This window comes from Carcharodon carcharias, chromosome 7 (assembly GCF_017639515.1).
Source record: "Carcharodon carcharias isolate sCarCar2 chromosome 7, sCarCar2.pri, whole genome shotgun sequence".
NCBI classification, from domain to species: Eukaryota; Metazoa; Chordata; class Chondrichthyes; order Lamniformes; family Lamnidae; genus Carcharodon; species Carcharodon carcharias.
In genome coordinates, this window is record NC_054473.1 from 31,572,012 (window position 1) to 31,594,743 (window position 22,732).

Consider the following 22,732-nt stretch of genomic DNA (forward strand, 5'->3'; position numbering starts at 1 on the left):
CAGCATGGGATTAGTCCACTGTCTCTCACTCTTGTTTCTGCCTTCCTCTTCCAGAGTCTAATTTCCTTAACAGTCTTTTCTTCCACCACCCCACTCCCACCTTTCCCCTGGATTTCGACTGGTCCAACAGATTTACTTCTTCCCTTTGCTCCATCCCTCAACAGAAATGAGACACAGAAAAACTTTCACACATTTTGTACTGCACCTCTGGCACTGAAATTTACTCAAAGAGGGGATCTTATGTGTCTTGCATCGTGCGCTTGTAGGAGATAAAAATGCTGGCTTCTGTAATGAGTGGAGAGTGTGACTAACCGATCTCTTCCTCGCTTTGAAATTTAAAAAAAATATATAAGCAATCCCTTTTAAGGCTAACCCTATTGAAATGAGTAAAGTTACTATCCCATCTACTTTTTTTTAAAAAAAGTAGAAAACTACCATTTTAGGAGACCAATATGCATCTTGTCCTTGCTGCCCCACCAGTTTACAGCACAGCATGCAAGTAGACAGTGCATCTATGCATTCTGCTTTACAGAGTGGGCATCCATTCCAATACAGTGCCACCCACAATCATAAAATGATCTGCTCGTACACACTTTGCAGCTTGGTTTATGTTCACATCAATGTGAATTTCCACTTATGAAGAACTGGATGCATTTCAAGCACACATTTATCAGGGTGAAGTCATAATTATGGCATTGACGTGTCAGTTACATGGAGGTGATAGGGTCATCGCGACATGGGCTGGAACAGCTACATTAATCATTCTTTTGAACAGAAAGGTGTCGTCGAGCTGGAAGCAATGAGCACCATATGTTTTTTTTCCAATGCTCGCAGCTATTATTAAAGACTAGGCAGAGTAACAGATGAGGGAACTGGGAAAAATAAATCAAACTGGGGCAGAACCACAATATTAAGCTGAGGTGAGAAACTGATTTAGGTAAAGAAAAGTAAAAACTGCCATCTTATACTAATATTGAAGTACACAAAATTTATAAGAGTTATTATTTTTCTCTAAGTGAAACAAAACATAAATTAAGACAATTACTTCTTCTCCACTTAAGTTCATGACTGATGTGAGTTATGTTAGTTACATTGTTGGCTTCCCCATCCCCTGGGTGGAAATATTCATGTGACATATCAGCCCACACCAATGGGGCGGATCAATAACCTTTGTCACCATTGGATAATTGGGACAAAAATAATAATGGGACAGTGTGGTCATTTTGCAAGCCACCTGGGTACAAATAACTACCTTCACCTTGGAGAGTAGTGCTTTGCAATATATTCACTCGATGTCTTACACAAGTGTAAATGATTTTATTTTAGGGATCGAGAAATTGCAACGCCTGTGGGAATGATGTTTTAACTTGCCAATAAAAGATGCATTTTTCTGCCCTCTTGCATCTCTTCGGAGTCATTGAGGGCACACGTATCGATACTGTACACAATTCGATTATGTGCACTGGCATGTTCTCATGAGATTACATGTTTGCGTAAATCATGGAATTAAGTGTGCATTAACACAAGGATCTGTAAAGGTTATAAAAATGCATTAAATAGCTTTACTTGTTCATTACACTCTGAAGGGATCACATCGGTTTACAGCCCATTTATTAGTATGAAAAAGATTGATAGCAACCATTACAATATGGAAGTCAGCACCTTATTCTTTGCTGCTCTAAAAAAAAATACGGGTTTATGATGATGACATGGGCACTAGCTGCACCAGACCCTGGCTATGGAAAACAAGTGAAGAACAAACTATATACTGACTTCTCACTTTCAGTCAAAATGAACAAGGCAAACCTGCAGCAAACGTTCGTACTAACGACAAGTCTCCTTTGCACAATAATTGAATTCAAAATCATTCCACTAACTATGAATTCTTGGTCTTCACTAATAAACTTAACAGAAGCAAAATGGACAGTTGGATTGTTAAAGCATTACCAGAGTTGTTTATGGGACAACCCTAAAGAGCAGAGATTTACTGCTTACAATTACTGTATGCCCATGATCAGGCAACATATGCAGGGTGACTACAAACAGAATTGTGGGACAGAGAGCTGAAATGACTTTGCCACATTAGGTAATTCAACATGTTTTCAAGAAAGTATGGTCTCTTTGATCTAAATTCCTATGCAAGTGGGATTTAACCAATTTCATATTCTTAATCAGGTTTCAATACTTCTTGTGCCTTAGCAAACCTTTCATGAATTATTAGCAAAATGAGTTTTAAAAAAACTTGATAAAGGTGCCAGTCCTTAAAGGACATGGCAAGAATAAGCCACGAATTCAAAATCTATAAAATTGTGTGGAGAAAGTTACAACACTCGTGAAGTCTAGTATCTTCCTTCAAAAACATTAAATGTTGCTGAGGTACTGTCTGGATCTTTGCAAGGAGTTTCTGGACTAACTCCAAGACTTTGTTGCTTCAGCTGAAGAAACATATTCATGAACCAGAGAGTGAAAATACAATTTGGTGTAACATATGGATCTGGATTTTTACTTCCTGGATCTACATGCTGGAGACCATATAACAAAGACAGACATGTCTTTAAGGAGCTAAGTAACACAATATTTACTAGCTTTTGTTCCGGGAGTTCTCTGATCCTTCAATTGGTGCCTTGCAGTTGTATAGCATGTAGGCTACACAAACAGCTTTTAGCATATAGATCCAGATTATGTTTCAGGTCTGGGGTGGCTTCAAACTGGTTATTTGTGCTGGTAAGAGTACTACCATGAAAGAACGAACAAGCTTGCATTTATATAGTTACTATAAATCACTAGCTTCTCAAGGGCAACTAGAGATGGGCAATAAATGCTGGCCCAATCAGTGAAGCCCATATCCCGTGAATGAGTGGAAAAATCACTATGGATAGCATAAACAAATTAAAACATTCTGCATCAATAAATGGGTTACTCATCAGCAATCAAGAGACAGTAGTTTAATCAATACAAGTATTCAATTTCAACAAATTATAGAGCTACAGCTCTAGAAAATGGAAAGAGGGGAAGTATATAATTTTGCAATGATTGTCCAGATACAAACAAAAAATAAGATTTCCAAAATTTGGAGGGAGAATATGTTCAGAGAAGTCCTCTGTGTAAATAGGGCAAATGGCTTACATTGCTTCTGTAAAATAACCGCAAGCTGGAGCAATGCCTTGGTTTATTGCAAACACTGGATATGCAGTGCTAATTTCACATGATCCAAATCCACCGAAATAGATTTCTCAATTTTATGCTGTCAAACTTGTAATAGGTTTATTACTAGAAAAAGACAAAGATGCGGATGATGATAGAGTATATCCTCATCACTGGATTGAAGGGAGGCCCTTGTATTTCTAATATTTTGCATGCCCAATATTGGGTGCTTTAAAAGAAATATTTGAAAATAGCAGCTAATACAGAATTGGATTCAATATATCCAGTTTTTGTGATTAATCTTTAATTCTTAGTCTATGACTTTAAGCCATTTGAAGCTTTCAAGATTAACAGCTAAATTTATGACCAGCAATGGACAAAAATTAATATTTCCCACAATCATCATGTAGTGTGACCCATCTAATTCCTTACATGCCATCATGACTTAAAAACCTCATAGTAAAGGGGCCGCTAAGCAACAGCGATCATAACATGATGGAATTTCATGTTCAATTTGAAGGGGAGAAGTGTGAGTCTAAGAGTAGTGTTTTAAACCTAATCATAAGTGTACGAAAGCAGAAAAGACAAAAGTGAATTGTAAACTGGGTTAAAGTTAGGACAGTAGAGATGCAGTGGCAGACTTTTAAGGAGATATTTGATAATTCTCAGCAAAAATGGATCTGAGTGAGAAAAGAAGACCCTTTGAGAAGGATGCATCATCCATGGCTGAATAAGGAAGTTAAGGATAGTATCAAGTTGAAAGATGCACTGCACAAATCTGCAAAGATTACTGGTAGGTCAGAAGATTGGTCAAATTTTAAGGACCAGCATAGAATGACTAAAAAAAAAATAAAGAGGGAGAGAAAAGAATCGAGAGAAAGTTAGCTAATAATATAAAAGCAGATAGTAAGTTTTTTTACAAGAATTTGAATAGGAAAAGAGTAACTAAAGCCAGTGTTGGTCCCCTAGAGAATGAGTTTGGAGAATTGATAATGGAATACAAGGAAATGGCAGAGGCATTAAACAGATATTTTGTGTCTGCCTTCACCGTAGAAGACTTAGAAAACTTCCCAAAGATATTTGAAAATCTAGAGGGAGGAACTTAAATCAATCACCATCACTAGGGAAAAGGTGCTGGGAAAACTATTAGACCTAAAGTCTGACAAGTCTCCAGGACTAGGTGGCCTGCACCAGAGTGTCATAAAAGAAGTAGCTGCAGAAATAGAGGATGCATTGGCTATAATCGTCCAAAATTCATTAGATTCTGCAAGGGTCCCAGTGGATGGGAAAATAGGGAATGTAACACCTTTATTCAAGAAAGGAGGGAGGCAGAAAGCAGGAAACTACAGGCCAGTTAACCTAACATCTGACATAAGAAAATTGCTGGAATCCCTTATTAAGGAGGTCATAGCAGGATACTTAGAGTCAACATAGGTTTGTGAAAGGGAAATAGTGTTTAACTAATTTTTGGAGGTTTTTGAAGTCACAAGTAAGGTAGATAAAGGGGAACCTGTAGACATGGTATACTTGGATTTCCAGAAGACATTTAATAAGGTGCCACATCAAAGGTTACTACACAAAATAAGATTGCATGGTGCAGGGGGCAAAATATTGGAATGGGTAAAGGATTGGTTGGCTAACAGGAAGCAGAGAGTAGGGATAAACAGGTCTTTTTTGGATTGGCAAGCTGTAACATGTGGCATGCCATAGGGATCAGTGTTGGGGCCTCAACTATTTACAAGCTACATCAACGATTTGGCTGAAGGGACCAAATGTATAGTAGCTAAATGTGCCAACACCACCAAGAAAGGTAGGGAAGCAAGTTGACAAGAGGAGGTAGAGTCTACAAAGGGATATAGATAGGTTAATTGAATGGGCAAAAATTTGGCAGATGTAGTATAATGTGGGAAAATGTGAACTTGTATGCTTTGGCAGGAAGAATAGAAAAGCAGTATCCTATTTAAATGGAGTGAGATTACAAAACTCAGTAGTAAAAGGGATCTGGGTGTCCTGGTGCATGATTCACAAAAAGTTAGTATGAAGGTACAGCAAATAATTAGGAAGACAAATGGAATGTTCACATTTATTGCAAGGGGAATAGAATAGAAAAGTAGGGAAGTTTTATTGCAGTTGTACAAAGCCTTGGTGAGACCACATCTGGAATACTGTGTACAGTTTTGGTCTCTATTTGAAAAAGGGTTTAATTGCATTAGCAGTTCAGGTAAGGTTCCCCTGACTCATTCCTGAGATGAGAAGCTTATCGTTTGAAAAAAGGTTGGACAAGTTAGGCCTATACCCATTGGATTTTAGAAAAGTGAGAGGTGATCTGATTGAAACATACAAGATCCTGAGGTGAGTTGCTGGGTAGATACCAGGAGAATGTTTCCACTTGTGGGAGAGACTAGAGCCAAGGGACACAGTTTAAGAATGAGAGGTCGACCGTTTAAGAGAGAGATGAAAATAAATTTTCTCTCTCCAAGGGTTGTTAGCATTTGGAATTCTCTTCCTCAGAAAGCAGTGGAGGCTGGGTAATTGAATTTATTCAAGGCAGAGTTAGATTTTTGATAGACATGGGAGTCATGGGTTATGGGGGGCAGACAGCAAAGTGGAGTTGTGACACAATCAGATCAGTGATGATCTTATTGAATGGCAGAACAGGCTTGAAGGGCTGAATGGCCTACCCCTGCTCCTAAGTCCTAAGTCCCTATGACTGTGCTTGGAAATGCATCCCAAGTGTTGATCACTTCCTGCATGAAGAGCATCGTGATAATCTACCTTACCTCACTGTCCAACGAGCAGTTCAATTTTAAGTAACAATACAGATTAATCTTTCAACACTATGTACAGGTTTATGTAACTTAGAAAGATCAACTCAATCCACCTTTCAAGGCTCAAAAGCCAAGTTCTTGTTTTATAACTCATTCCCCAGTACCAGGATTCATCATGGTGGCTTCTTCACTTCAATGTTTTCCCAATTTGTCAGTGATCAGAACTATACATAATATTCAAAGTGTGGTCTGAGCAGATCTCAGTGCAGTTTGATCATAACTTTCTTTGGCCTGAAATACATTCAGTATTCTGCTTCACTGTAACCATCTGTTCTTCTGCAGAAATTGGTTTCAGAGGAAAGCAACTGCACACTATTTCTGACATGTACTGCCAGCGTGCATTAGATTTCCCAGGCATTCAGGTATTGCAAACTAAAACAAGCACATTGCCGAACAAAACATCACTAGAACTGCACAGCATTTTCATGCATAATTACTTTAAAAATTACTGCTTTAGTTTAATTTGTCCCTAAAATCCAAGCTACTTATTCTGTGAAATACGAAATATAACCAGTGAATGTGCTGCAGCTTTATATTTTTCTTCCCTCAGCAGATGGGAAGCCATTGACCATTAGGCCCGTTAGACTATTTTACAGGTGATCCTACAAAGGTTAGAGCAGTATTACATTCAAAGTGAACACCCATTCTAAATCAGAACCCAATTATTTGCAGAAGCTGCAACTTGTTTTCTAACAGCATTATTTGAGTTTCTTTATGGGTTAGCTAGTGACACAAAGCACCTCATCTGGTGCCATCTTATGAAATAGCTTGCATCCAAATAGAAAATATGAATTACATAAAACTTGCCAATCACTGTTCTGTCTGAAGGATGTGCTTACTATGTTTGATGCCAGTTGTTCATATTCATGCACCAGAAATGATGACATAGCCTTTAAGTAAAAATAATCTTTCTGGGCAGGAGTTTCTCTGCGCAAGATTTAAGGAGGCAAGCATTCTGCTTTGAAAATGCTTTCCATTACCCCAATAATTTTTAAAAATACAAGACTTGTATTGCAATTGTGACAGTAAGAAGCACCTGAGTGCACTGAACACAGTGCAAGTTCTGAGCCCCTTCAACAGCATGACTTATAAACAATGAGGATCTGTACACCTGATCAGCTGGTCATCAGTAAACTGCTCGCTTATCAGGCTCCAGAGTCACTGCACACCAGATCTCATCACACTGACTATTTTGAATAAGAGTACAGAGGTACCCATGGTGCTCTGACCAACATCCATCTCTCAAACAACATCAGAAAAATAGATTATCTGGTCATCATCACATTGCTGTTTGTGCGATCTTGCCATGTGCAAAATGGCTGTCACATTTCCTACATTACAACAGTGACTATTCTCCAAAAGTACTTCATTGGCTGTAAAGTGCTTTGGGCTGGAAAGTGCTTTAGGAAGTCCTGTGGCTGTGAAAGGTACTATATAAATCCAGTTTTTTTTTTTAAATTGAGCCTTTCACATTGGTGGGCCATCCCAAACTGCTTCATAGCCAATTAATTTTTAAGTGCAACTTATTTTCTTGGCAAATGCAGAGCCAAAGTTCTATAAGCAGCAAATGAGCTAATGTCTGGTGGTGGTTTTGGCTGAGGGATAAATGTTGACCAGATACCAGGAGAAGGCCCCTATGGAATCTCCTGCCCTCACCTGAACAGGTGGATGTGGCCTCAGTTCAGCATCCCAACCAAAAGTAAGTGTATCTGGAATGTAGCAATGTCTCAATGCTCAGCTTAACATTCCATGCCTGAAGTGATCACAACAATAGGATTCAAGTGCAAGAGTGCCATCACTGAACAAAACTGACTTGCGATGGATTCTCCCATTGCTTCAATGGATGAATGTTCAGCAAAATAAAAATCTAGGTTGGTGCCATCTCATATATAATGTTAGGCCAAGTCTTGACCTATAAATGGAAGTTAATTAATAACAGACAGAAGCTAAAGGGAGTTAGTGAGTTATCCAAAGTGTATCTCTCTCCAGTAAAGTTGTTCAACTTGAACCTGGAACTATAACAGAATATGGAGAATATCTAGTGCACCTAGTTACAGATACTATTTCAGTTGATTAACAAACTCATTCTTTTTGGTATGCAATCAGTTAGCTGGGATTCATTAGCCTTGCAATTTTTCAATTTTAATCCATTTAAATTCCATCTTGGAGCTCAGGCAACAATGTCTCATTTATTTTAAGATTGGTCCCAGAATGTTGTCATCAGTTACAGAACAGGTGGCGGGATTAAATTTAGTGGCAAAACTTACTCCTACTGACATTTGTTTGCTAGAAGTCTGATCTACACCTTTCACAACTATACACAGCAATCATGACAATTGTACCTCTGCAGCAAAGTGGTTTGACTTGCTGTCAACACTTAAGCAGCTTGAATTTAGAGTTGAGGTTGACTGACTGTGGAGTTGCTTTGCACAAACTTGTAGTACAATTGTATCCCAACATCAGCATTATGTCACATCAGATGTCCTAACACTAACCCTGTAATGTTATTCAGTTGCTGGCAAACACAATGCCATCTTTCAAAGCAGATGTACAGTGATCTTATTGTTGGTTTGGGATAATAAAGGGAAATTAATTGAAAATATTTAAAAATTAAAATTGATAAGAACAATTGAATAAATAGAATGAAATCAAAAAATGCACTTGATTAACAAACTCATTCTTTTTGACATGCAAACTTTTGATGGGGATACGATGGCATAGAGGTATTGTGGCTGGACTAGTAGAGACCCAGGGCTCTGGGGATCTGGGTTCGAATCCCGTCACAGCAGATGGTGGGCATTTAAAAATCCAGAATTAAAAGTCTATTGATGACCATGAAATTGTTGTTGATTGTTGAAAGAACCCATCTGGTTCACTAATGTCCTTTAGGGAAGGAAATCTACCGTCCTGGTCTGGTCTAGATGTGACTCCAGACCTACAAAAATGTGGTTGACTCTTAAATGCCCTCCAAAATGGCCTAGCATCAAACCACTACAATGTCTCAAAAAAAGGATGCAACTGGATGGGCCACCAGGCATCGACCTAGGCACCAGAAACGACAATGGCAAACTCAGCCCTGTAGATCCTGCAAAGTCTTCCTTACTAACATCTGAGGCCAGTGCCAAAATGGGGGAGCTGCCCCATGGACTAGTCCTCACGGAATCATACCTAACAGATAATGTCCCAGACATTAATAATCACCATCGCTGGGTTTTATTTTATTCGTTCATGGGTTGTGGGCTTTGCTGGCTAGGCTAGCACTTATTACCCATCCCTAGTTGCGCTTGAGAAGGTGGTGGTGAGCTGCCTTCTTAAACTGCTACAGTCCATGTGGTGTAGGTACACCACAGTGTTGTTAGGAAGGAAGTTCTAGGCTTTGGACCCAGTGACAGTGAAGGAACGGCGATATATTTCCAAGTTAGGATGGTGAGTGACTTGGAAGGGAACTTCCAGGTAGTGCTGTTCCCATCTATCTGCTGCCCTGGTCCTTCTAGATGGTAGTGGTCATGGGTTTGGAATGTGATGTCGAAGGAGCCTTGGTGAATTTCCCTGCAGTGCATCTTGTAGATGGTACACACTGCTGCTACTGTGCGTCGGTGGTGGAGGGAGTGAATGTTTGTGGGTGTGGTGCCAATCAAGCAGGCTGTTTTGTCCTGGACAGCATCCAGCTTCAAGTGTTTTGGGAGCTGCACTCATCTAGGCAAGTGGGGAATATTTCATCACACTCCTGACTCGTGCCTTGTACATGGTGGATAGGCTTTGGGGAGTCAGGAGGTGGGTTACTCGTCGCATGATTCTTAGCCTCTGTGCTGCTGTTGTAGCCACAGTATTTATATGCCAATCAGTTCAGTTTCTGGTCAATGGTAACCCTCAGGATGTTGATAATGGGGGATTCAGTGATGGTAATGCCATTGAACTTCAAGGGGTCAAGGGGCAATGGTTAGATTCTCTCTTGTTGGAGATGGTGATTGCCTGACACTTGTGTGGCGTGAATGTTACATGCTTGGAAAAGTTTGGTTAGGGGCGCAGCAAGTTCTGGAGCACAAGTCTTCAGTACTATTGCTGGAATATTGTCAGGGCCCATAGCCTTTGCAGTATCCAGTGCCTTCAGCCGTTTCTTGATATCACGCGGAATGAATTGAAGTGGCTGAAGACTGGCATCTGTGATGCTGGGACCTTTGGAGAAGGCCGAGATGGATCATCCACATGGTGCTTCTGGCTGAAGATTATAGCAAAAGTGTTAGCCTGTGATGCTCACATCCCGTAGATGAATAAATAAATTTGAAAAATGCCATTACCCACTGCTGTCTGAGCTGTACTTCTCCACTGTTGGTTTTGTGAAAAGAGTTCTGTCTTACAAATGAATTACATCAATTGCTGTTAAATTGCCATATTTGCATGGTAAATATTAACAAAATGCACCATAGAAAGTTAAGTCTTTGCTTTACAAGTGCAACTAGCCTTTTAACAACGTGATAACTTAATTGTCAGAGGTTGATTAGCTGTAATTAACTATTACAAATTTGAAATCTTACTCTAACTAATAAATTAGTGGAGATTTTTAAAATGTTAGAATTGTTTTGAATAGCACTTTTCCTTTCTGGGTTTCTCCCTTTCTCTCCCTATCCAATCTCCCTTTTCCTCCTTATCCTGAACCTGATTTGACACTCACTAATTTATACTTTTGTCCATTGTTCTTGTGTTTATTTTTCAATCCTTACATCTGATAGCTTAAAGGAGATGCACAGATCCAACAGTTACCTTCGGCACAGTGTAATCAGCACAGCAACTTCCCACTCCAAAAAAATAAATTCCAGCCGTGTGAGGGCAAGTCCAACTTACAGCAAACGTCATTATACATGCCCTGCTACAGCAAAATGGGCCATTATGCATCAGTCCAAAAAAGTAAAGAACATCTAATGCTGTGAGCTAAAATAGAGAAGCACAGGAAATGGCAGCAGAGAGTGAAACAAACTAAAATAAACCAACATTTTTTAGTTGCTCATATGGAAATAAACAGTAGAAAATTAGCCTTGAAGCTATTTGTTGGCTATGACAGCCATCATTAACACAGTTTTTTGCTTCTGCAACCACAGATGAAAGCCACATTCACAATAATAATTTTACTATGGATTATTATAGTTGTCTCCTACCTTCAGTTTTGGCAGACTCCAAATTTTAGATTTGCATATTAGTCTGTTAGAAACTTGAACATGTAGAGAGAGTACACAAAACTTGCCAGTTTTGCTATTTCCTAAAACCTCTGCTCTCCAAAATCCACAACTATCCCTTGAAAACACACATCATGCAGGTGTACTGCAGAACTAATGAGACAAAACAAACCGAACAACACAATCAAGTAAACAAAAAGGAACACAATAGCATCCAATCAGAAACAGAAAGCCCCAATTGCACCATTACTTCATTTGTTTCATGCAGCCAGCCAAAAGTCAAAGCAATGGACTCAATCCAACTGTGGTTGAGTTTGCTAGCTGCACATTTAAACTAGACAACCACTCAAAAAAAAATGGGAGTAGTTCTGTTGTTTGGAATATATACTTTGCATGCTCTAGACATTCTTTCATGAGGACATCATTGTAAAGCATTTGCTTCTGATTCATGTCCTTTTTACTGCAGGCTGCATTTAATAGAGATAAATGTGGCATCTATAAAAGGTGCTTTTTAGTTAATTACACTGACCACTTAAATATAGTGAAATCTTGAAATTTCAAAGTTAAAGCTGATGACAGTCAGTCTTTCCTTTTGGGTAGGATTGCAGAGTCATGTCAAAGTTCCTATATTCCGAAATCCTTCTGCTATGATAGCAGCTCTGTTGGTTCACCAGCAGTTTATGCTTCAGTCTATACTTAAGTCCAACTCGTTGAAATGAAATGCTCTGGGGACCTGTGTTCGAATCTCGCTATGGCAGATGGTGGAATTTGAATTCAATAAAAATCTGGAATTAAAAGTCTAATGATGACCATGAACCCAGTGTCAATTGTTGTAAAAACCTGGTTCACTAATATCCTTCAGGGAAGGAAATCTGCCATCCTTACCTGGTCTGGCCTGCATGTGACTCCAGACTCTCAGTAATGTGGTTGATTCTTAAATGCCCTCTGAACAAGGTCAATTAGCCAGCGACATCCACATCCCATTAATGAATTTTTTTAAAAATCTGCCATCAATGCTGAAAAAAAATTGACTGCCAGTTTCTTACCCCATGAATACATCCATTAATAATTAACCCAGTGTTCTTGACTGCTGCCCTGATTATTCACTGATATTGAGTCACAGAATCTCCTTTAGTAGTTTGCTCAATGTTGGAACCACATCTAATTTCTCCAAAACAAGGCTCAGCAGCTCCATTGGGCATTACCAAACATAACACTGTATTCAATAGGAGTGGCTCAGCAATAATGATCTTGTTGAGATTATCTCATTCTTTCTAATTTTAATTCTATTCAAGATATTATAGCAGTATGTAGTGCAATGACAGCACAAATCGCCAATCCCATCACAAATCCAATGCTCATTAGCTGTGGCTCTGTTAGTAGCCCACTCACTTCAGCAGGTTGTGGTTTAATTCCACTCCAGATCTTGCACACAAAAATCAAGGCTGACATTATGTAGTACTATGGGAGTGCTGCACTCTCAGGGGTGTCACCTTTCATATAAGACGTTAAACCGTGGTCATATTTGTCCTCTCAGATGGCAGTCAAAGACCACATTGCACTTTTTCGAACAAGCACAGGGGAGTTAACCCGTGTTCTGGGCAATGTTTATCCCTTGATCGACATCACAAGAACAAATTATCTGGTCATTGTCACATTGCTGTTTGTGGAATCTTGCTATGTGCAAATTGGCGCTGTGTTTCCTACATTACAGCAGTGACTACAAAAGTACTTCATTGGCTGTAAAGCGCTTTAAAACGTCCAGTGATCATGAAAGGCGCCATACAAAACTTTTTGCATATTCCACATGTACTTTCAAAAGAAAATAAAAAAGTTTCAGCAGAGAGAAAAAGATTCCACTAGCAATATCAGATAAAACAGCTATCTATACTGACTATTCCTCAAATATCAGGGTTAAATTGTTACATTTGTTGATATACAGTCATTCCCTCTACATACCTATCTGGGGATGGAATTTATTTTAACTGACCACAAATATATCCTGCACATTTGGTCCCAATTTCCATTTCTTTCTTTTTGTCTACACACATAAGGCTGCTGTAGAAATTAAACTTCAAATTACATTTCAACCACTGTATTATAGTTGTTTAAGGAAACTAGCACTCAGAGCACACCACACAGCATGGAGCAACATGATGGAAGAGTTGCAGAGTGTACTGCAGATAAACTCTGTTGCCTCCAAGCTCTCAATAAACCAGCATTCTTTCAAAAACACAAATATTACTAATAAATAGCTAAATAAGAATAAGAATAAAAGCATTTAAAATAGATGTGCGCATCTCCAAAGTGTTCTACATCTTTTATTTCTCATGAGACCAAATACTCTGTTGTGCTATTCAGACACCACAGGAGACCAAGTGGTTTCCCAAAGACAAAGGGCTGCTCTCATATCACAAAAGAGTGTGCTATTGCCAATGCCTTCGGAATAGGTTGCCAATCTTTTCTCCTGCCACGTGGCATGAAACTGGAATAAAGAAATAAACCATGTATAACTTAAATCCTAAAGTGTCATTAAGCCTCAACCTTTAACTCTCACCCACAGACCGTTTTAATGGAAATGGTCCTTTTCATCTTACATGACTTCCTTCGGATACATCACTCCAGAATCTGCACAGTATAATTAGTGTGAGAGGTAATGCTCAATATTGTTAGTTGTATTTGCAAGCGGGCCTTTTACCGCAATAAAAATCCAATTGCATCAAAATGCCAACTTCACAACAAACTTTAAAAAAAAATCTCTTTTCAGCATTTTCCTGGACGCACTTGCTCAGGCAAGTGTATAGGTCAAGGAGACCATGTGTCTTCTGATATCTCAAGCGCAAAGCCATCCTTCATGTCTCACATTTCACACAAAGGATTGAACCTTCCATACTTTAAAAAAGTATTCAGCAGTTGGGACCATTGTGGGGTCCCAACTTCATTCGCAGTAGCAGCAACCTCCTGGGGTAATTTTACAGGAGGCACCCAATTAAGAGGCCATCTCTGAGACTGCCATCCAAGTAGGGGTTAAGGACAGACTGTTGAGACGGGAGGGTGAGTCAGCATGAGACTGCTAAGCTGCTTGGCAGCCCATGAGTGTAGCCAGAGTGCTGCTCGCATGCAAGAAATGATAGATGAATGGACAAAGTGGATTGAAATGGCTGGACACAATAGACTCCGCTTGCTCAACACAGGCATTATTGCTTACTACAGTCTGCAGGAGATTGGAAACAATTTCAAATCTTTGCCTGTGGTAGACCTCAAGCTTGGCAATTTGCACCTTATGGGAGTAGATTTAATTTATTTATCTTAACACTCCAACCTCCCACTCTGCGCCTCCTGCTACCCAACAAGCTCTAGACACAGTGAGGGGTCCTTTGCAACGTTGGCTGCTGATTGGTTGATGAACCTTAATTGATTTCCCACTGCTGCCAGACAGGTTGCCGTCACTGCACTGAAGTCCCTTCCAGGAAAGGCGCGAGGAGGCAGGAACATGTCAGGGAACTCACATGACCTCTTTGTCCATGGTTTTCCTGGCCATCCAACCTTCAAATGCGCCAAGTCCCTGGAAAAAACTACCCCCCTCCCCCAAAATCTTGAAAGTTTTTTTTTGACTGTGGAAGGCATCGAAACAGAGCCAATTCCAGCCATGATAGCCTTAGCAGATTTATATCCTCTTCCCAAGTCAGGGTACTGAAATCAATTGTAATTAAATCTTGTACTTTCTTGATGCGTACAGTGCAGCACTGTCATGGCCAGTGTATTTACCAAGGCAGCAATAAGAACAACTTTGTACATCTAGGCCAGGCACAAAATTACAAGCAGTCTGTTCAAAAACATTTTACATCAAACCTCAAGAATTTTATATTTGCCAGCAACTATTTAAACAGTGTCCATCCCATTTTATAGACTATCAGTCTGTTTTTCCATAGAAAAACAAAACCTTTAAGAGAATTTAAATTCTTGAATGTGACACACATGCAATTCTGCCACACCAAAAGATAAATGAGCTTAAAGTATGTCCTACCTGATTGTCCTCACAGAGATGCAGTACTTCCACATTAGATTCCACATGGCATTGGCATCACCAATTTGAACAATTTATTCTTGCAAACTATGGGAGTTTCACAGTTACAGCAGAGAAAAAGGCTTCTTTCAAGAGCAAGCAAATTATTTCCTTGTGCAGCCAGTTAATGACTCACAGACATGAAATAATTTCCACAGCAACTTATTTAAGGAAAATGTACGTATCCTAAAACCTCAAGAAAACCGTGTTAAGTTTCTTCGTTTTCTTTCTCATTGTATTTTGCAACCTTGATTTGTTTTCCTGATCCACATTTTGTTGATCGTTGAAAGCAATGTCGAAACTGAAAATGTATGACGCTTGCAATTTACCAAGTAAGGTAAAAGTCCAAACAGTCCTATGAGGTTTGACAGTCGAGTTCACCATTGGGTAAAGCTGGCTGCCTGTGGGGCCCCTGAATATCACTTACCAGAAGACAGCAAGTATTCAACAATACACCCTAAATCATCTGGTGGGGACTGTTTAACCTCCCAGCTGCCTGCATTTCTAACTTGTCTAGTATGATAAAACATTACATATGTAGTTAGTGATGAATAGATCTGTGTTTTTCCCGTAAAACATTTGACAAGAAACCATAAATTGTGGTTTCATAAATTGTTTACATCAGTGAAGTCACTACTTGAAGATTCCGTAATTTCAGAGCTCAAAAATTAAAACATTTAGAGCATTATATACCCAAATTGAAGCATTTACTCAACAATTCCTCTAGTGAAGTTTAGGGAATAATACTGCAAAACATGGAATGGATTTTAGGCTATTGTAACTTACAGCAAACTCCTCAGAACAGATTGTCAGGGCACATATTCTTCAGTAGCTGTCAGATTTCACAAATACTGCACTCCAATGTTTCATTGAACCCTTCCCAAAACATGGAGAATGTTCAATTTTTCCATTTATGTTAAGTGATAATTCCTGATAATTTAGAATGAGGTAAAATATTTTCTGTACTTTTAAGCTCATTGAAGTTTTTATTCATTTTGTAACTAAGTATAAAGCTACTCATATATTTGCTTAAGTGAATAAACATATAAATCATTGGAACAGTCAGGTATCAATTTTATTTTAATTTGCTCCTGATTAGGGGCCAAGATGTTGATCTTCTTGTGGACGTAAAAGGGCATGGCTGAGGTTACTACTGACTGTGTAGTTCACATCTGTCCGCACTAAAAAGGATAATGCCAATGTCACAGTAAAGGAGGTGGTAGTACAGAAATTGCATGGCATAAAATAGATAAAGAATTTATATTTAAAAAGGTGGCAATGCTCAAAGTAGAAAAGTCACCAGGCCTGAATAGGATGCTTCCTAAATTACTGATGAAAGGAAGGATGGAAATTGCAGAGGCTCTAGCCATGATCTTCCAATCTTTAGATAGAAGAGCCAGAGGACTGGAGGACTACAAATGCTACACCCCTGTTCAAGAAAGCAAAAAGGGATAACACCAGTCATTGCTGGCCAGTAAGCTTAATACGTCAATGGTGGGGAGACATGAATTTGGAGCAGGATTAAGTGACACTTGGAAAAAATAATGATTAACAACTGAAAGCCAGCACAGTGGGAGAAAGAACAAAATAAAAACAGAAATACTAGGTATACTCAGCAGGTTTGGCAGCATCTGTGGACAGAGAGATGAGTTATGGTTTCAGGCTGATGACTTTTATCAGAACTGGGAAAAAGTTACAAATGTGTATTTTATGTAAGATTTAAGTACGCAAAATGGGGGAAGGCAGATAAGGACCAAAAGGTGATGGGAAGGTCACAGACCTGAAGTGTTAACTGTTTCTCTCTCCCTGCTGAATACTGCCAGCATTTACTCCATTTCAGATTTCCAACATCTGCAGCATTTTGCATTTGTATTTATATAACATCTTTAATTTTTTTTATTTGTTCTTGGGATGTGGGCTTCACTGGCTAGGTCAGCATTTGTTGCCCATCCTTAACTGCCCTTGTTCAGAGGGTACTTAGGAGTCAGCCACATTGTGGGTCTGGAGCCACATGTGGGTCAGACTAGGCAAGGACAACAGATTTCCTTCCCTAAAGGATATTAACAAACCTGATGGATTTTTACAACAATCAGCTTTTTTTATTGAATTCAAATTTCACCATCTGCCACGGTCCCCAGAGCATTACCCTGGGTCTCTGGAATACTAGTCCAGTGACAATACCACTATGCCACCACCTCCCCCATAATTGTAGTAAAACATCCCAAGGCACTTCATAGAAACCTCATCAAACAAAATTTAACACTGCGCTAGTGAGACACGAACCAAAAGGAGGCAAATGACCAAAAGCCAGACTCATGGGGGTAGGTTTTAAGGACCACCTTAGAGGAGAACATTTTTTGTTTTTGTTTCAGGTTTCCAGCATCCACAGTATTTTGCTTTTACACCAATGAGGTGGTGGCCTTGATAGCACATGTTGATGTGTACAAACATAAGGAGCTGAAAAGCCATAGATCTGGTTCCCTTTTTAAAAAAAATAAAGACACAAATCAATTTCATGCTTAAATGATATCACTGTTGTAAACAAATTCGCTATGGAGTCCAATGGCTGGATTTTCATATATCTCATGTATAAGTTGACCCTGACTTTCAGCCAAAAATCCAAACTTTTTGTCCTTGCTGCCTGCTCACCGAAGTCAAACTCACCCTGGTGCAAACCTACTCATTCATAGAATCATAAAATGGCACACAATCAAAGGTGGCTTTTCACTTCTCATGTATGCGCAGGTCAACAAGTTGTCAAGGCCACTACCTCATTGGTGTGCACTGCATTCTCACCAATTCCACCCTCTGATATGCCAACATGATATCAAGAAGGAATGGCAGATAAAGTCATTGAGATTGCAGAGCAAGACAAATAAATGTGCAGCAGCTAGAGAATTCAAGAAATTGGAGAAGAACGTTAGAGATTGAAGGAAGCTCTTTACACAGCTTAGACAGATGCCTAAGGGTGAATGCATAAATAGAGGAAAGCCTAGCCTGTGGCCACAGTTGGAAAACAAAGTAGCAAAATATGTTAATGAAAATCGCCAGAATGTGCTCTCAGTTCCTCATGGTTTGAATCTTCACTGTGAAACAAGAGAGAAAATTAGGCACTGCAGATTTTAAAGCCAGCCCTGGACGATGCACCAGGTTTATGAAGGGAAACAATTTTGCAACGGACAAGACCAAGGTTTCAGTGTCTCCCAGCAGAACTTGACAACAAGCTTATCGCATTCCAGCAGGTTATAATCAAACATCAACAAAAGAATGGATACAGATTGGTCTGTAGTGGAAACTTGGCTGAGACTCTCATGAATTTTGACATGCCAGCCAGTCAAAGAGTGAGCAAAGTTGGAGAAAAAAGTGTTAACGAAGACAACTGGCCAAGAAGAGTAGATTCACTGTTGTGCTGTCATGCATGTCCATTGGGACAAAGCTTAAACCAATGGTGACATTCAAGAGAAAAACGCTCCCAAAACAGAGATTCCCAAAAGGAGGAGCCCATGTTCACAATTAAAGGATAGATGGAAACACGACCAAGGAAAGTTTAGAAGTTTCTGACCAGGAGGACTATGTTCAGAAAAAAAAAGTATTTTTCATCTGGAACATGTTCAGATCACACCTTGTTGTTGACAGTGTTGCTGAAGTTAGATTGCAAAACACTTAATATTATAGTGATTCCTGGTGATGTAACTGGCTTTGTTCAACCACTGGGTGTCTCTCTGAAAAGCCCCTTCAAGGATAGCCTGAGAAAAAAAGTGAAATGACTGCATGATCAGACGAAGGAAGACATTCACTAAGGGAGGCAGCAATACTGACTCTGATGTTAGCAACCCTGAGTGAAAGAGTTGCAGAGGCCTGAGATAAAGTCAGAACAGAGATTGTCAAATTATTCAAGAAATGTGGGATATCCAGTGCACTTGATGGCACAGATGATGCTTATTGTGGAATGATATGGCCAATGACAACATGATTGTTGATGAAGGTGATGTCAATGATGCATATGATGATGCCAATCAAGAAGCAGATTGGGACACGATATTTGGTTTTGAAGGCGAGGAGGAGGGTGATTTTTCCTGGGTTTTAGTACATGTTCAGTGCACCCTCTGCTGCAAAATGGTAGTCTTTTCTGTACTGTGAAAAAAACTGAATGAAATTGTATAAATTTATATGTGACTTTTGCTTTTGATGTATTTTTTGATAAATTTGACGAATTTAGTGTACACAAAATTAATGTCCATCTCCATGGAGATTACTTATTTATAAATAAAATTCAATAATAAAAATGCTTTTGGGTCCCTTCGCACTATTTTGAGGGGCAGGATTGATGGGGATAGTCTCCAACCTGGAAACACTGTGATGGCTAGATGATGAGAGAGGGTGGATTTCAACCCCTCAAAAACATTACTCATGTAAAAGTCAACCGCCGACTTTTTGGCTAAAAATTTTCACTTAGAAACCCGACTTTTAGACCAGTATATACGGTAGCTCCGACTCGCTGGAGCATCTCGGTAAAAAGTACCCTGAATCTCGTGATTTTTCACTTTGGGATGGTGTTGCTGTGGCAGTTGTTGGAAGGGCAGGGATGGCTGGATGTGAGATGGAGTCAGGCTTGGCAGCTGCGGATGCAGAGCGCAGGCAGCCACAGGGGCAGGCGAGTGCAGAGGTGGGCTAGTTAGAAGGCCTGCCTTGGTTCCCTGGGACTTTGTCCCAGTTGTTTCAAAAGCTGTTCTGCCCTGTAGCTCTCACCCCTCATCCCCCAACTCAACCCCCCATGGCTTTTCACACCCCCATGCCAACTCATGCCCCCCCACCCACCCCATGGCCCCTCACCCTCCATAGCCATTCACCCAGTATCCACCATGAATACACCTCAGGAGAATGTGGGGAGAACAAAAAAATCATTAACAATCTAATACAGCTCCTACTCATAGAAACTTGATAGTAAAAACAGTTCCCATTATTAAGACATAGTCAAAGCTTTAAAACCCCAAGTGGCTAATCGCTTACAAAAGCAAAATCTTCTGTTTAGACCCCACAAAGACAGCTAATCATTTAATAGCCTCTTTAAACTGTCAAACTGTGAATTCAAGACTCCCTGCTGAGATAATAGCTTTTGAAACTCAGCCAAGCATTCATAACATAATAATAGCCTTTGGAAAATGTCAAAAAAAGCTTACATTTTTTTTCAAACCTGCAGATGGCCTGTCAAAGCAGTCCAGCAGAGAATTTTTTCTTTAACTCAGGGATAGCTGCAGCCTGTTTTTAAAGCTTAAAGTGCAGAAGATTTAAAAAACTTCAGATCATGACACACCTTATCCGCCCTTCAAGGGCATTTACGTCTACTCCATCAATTCATGACTCCTATTTTGCTGGTTAAGGCCCTTGCAACAGCCAAAACCGGGCCTGTTGAACTCAGTGCCAAGCCGAGTTGGGATTTCTTTTTTGTGCGAATCACTTCCCCTTTTTCCTACCAGCAAAAATGGGACATTTTGGAAATGAAGTTTGGACTGCTGCATCAGGGTCCCGCCAACTATTTTTAAAAGTCAAGATCAGTCCTAAGTCCTACAGGGAAGTGCAAGTTAAAACAATCAATTTATACTTCGTCCATCTGGAAAATAAATGGCACTAGGATGGGCACAGAATAACAAGGCATGTGGTTCAAAATTGCTTTGTTTGAATAAACAATTTATATTTAAAGTAAGATTAATTTCCCCTTTAAAAATGATTATTACATTCAAAGAAAATGGTGATGTCTACAGCAGCCACAATGCTTTGATGTTTCCTGGAATACATATATGTTAGCCCTTTCATGCAGACTCCACAAACCAGTAAGAGTTTCCTACATAATTAAGCACAGTGTAAATCTGTTCCTGGTATTTCAAAGATAACAACACACATTTTAGAAATTGTTAGCACCAGGAAAGTAAGATTCTTTGTATTCACTTTTGAAAGAATGGAGCCAAGGATGGATTTTAAAATTTATTATTAAACGGAAGTGCCCCTGAATTATAAAGATGTATCTTAAATGATTAAGACCAATTTCTCATTATTCCATTGTTTATTAGGAAACAGATAATGTCTTGTATAAGGTTGATGGTGCCAAAGTTGTTGTAAAATCGTATTTTTCTGATTTACCTGCAGCAACTAAAGACAATGTCCTGCTATAAAAGACTTCCCTGCATCCATTGATATTAGAGTTCTGCAGTAGATTTCCAATTAGAGTTCTGCAGTAGATTTCCAAAAACATTTAGTTTAGACATCATTTCTGTAACCATTCTTTGCCACTGAATTCTCCAACGGCAGTACATTTCACTGAAAACTGCAAGTACACAAATAGGACCTTTGGATTATTGACATCACTAAAACACAAATGGCCTGGTGACTAATTCAGCTGCAAACACGCTGTGGTACAGCAACTGGGGTGTACGGCTTCCTTAAATGCATCACTGCTAGTCAACATCCAATTACCACTTGTGTTCCAGTATTTAAAATCCAAGATTTAAAATACAGGTTCTGCAGTTAAAATTCAGTAAAAACTGACCTAAATAACCTTTAACAATCAATCAAATCTTGTAAGCTTTCCTCCACATTGGCCTGTCCCTGGGATTCGGGATTAGAAGTTCTACTAGGCTTTCATTTCTTTCAATGAACTTTTGTATCAGTATTTCCAGGGCAATGAGCATATTTCAAACATCTAACAATTAAGAGGTTGTCATTTTTATGCTTGCCAAAGTCTTATTCTAGATGAAAATCACTCATAGTATTTCAAGAAATAAAGTGAATGCACAATAGTAAAGTGCATTATAGGTAGCAGTTTGTTGTATGTCTTTTGAGATGTCTGATACCAATTGTAATTAGGATTAAAAGGGAATTTGCATATACTGCATCTTGTAATGTCCCTCGGATGTCCCAAAGCTATAATTTCTTTTCTATTCCTTCTCAGCAGCAATCATTTTTGCTATATATAGACAAACATGACAGTCAACTTGCACATAGCAATATCTCAAATATCAGCAAACTGATGCATGACCAGATAGACAATGTTTCTGGTCATGTTGGCTGAGGAAAGAATGTTGGTTAAGACAGAAGTTTTCAACCTTTTGGCTTCTGAGGCCTGCCTTTCCTGTTATAAGGATTCCATGGATACTTCATGTGAATCACTAAGGGGCCAGGGATCCCCAGTTGAGAACCACTGGGTTAAGACACAAGTACTTGCTCCTAATGCCATTGGATCTTTTACATTCACCTGAGCTAGCAGATAGGCTCTCGATTTAATGTTTCATCCAAAAGGTGGCACCTTCAACACTGCAAAACTCTCTCCGCACTGCAATGAAATATCAGCCTCACTTATAGGCTTGTGATCTGAATCTGGGTCTGTGACAGCACTGATATTTTTTCTTAACTGCTCTGACACATCATCTTAAGTTCATTTTAAAGTGAGTAGTTACCAAAACCCACAACATAATTAATGCAGTGGGCAGTTCACAGCAATAATAAAGTAAAACTATTCCCTATTACCA

At 39.3% G+C, this 22,732-nt stretch overlaps 1 protein-coding gene across 3 annotated transcripts in view; it reads right to left on the reverse strand.

The window, feature by feature from the left end:
• The window catches only part of iqsec1b (IQ motif and Sec7 domain ArfGEF 1b), a 505,028-nt gene that overhangs the window by 140,882 nt on the left and 341,414 nt on the right, over positions 1–22,732 (reverse strand). Inside the window, exon 1 of one of the 3 annotated variants that reach the window (XM_041191311.1) lies at positions 15,171–15,465. The exons of the other annotated variants lie outside the window; for them this stretch is intronic. Coding sequence (XP_041047245.1) covers positions 15,171–15,217 — 47 coding nt within the window. The 5' untranslated portion in view covers positions 15,218–15,465. Of the gene's footprint in view, positions 1–15,170; positions 15,466–22,732 lie in introns of those variants that run through there. 3 annotated transcript variants of the gene reach the window in all.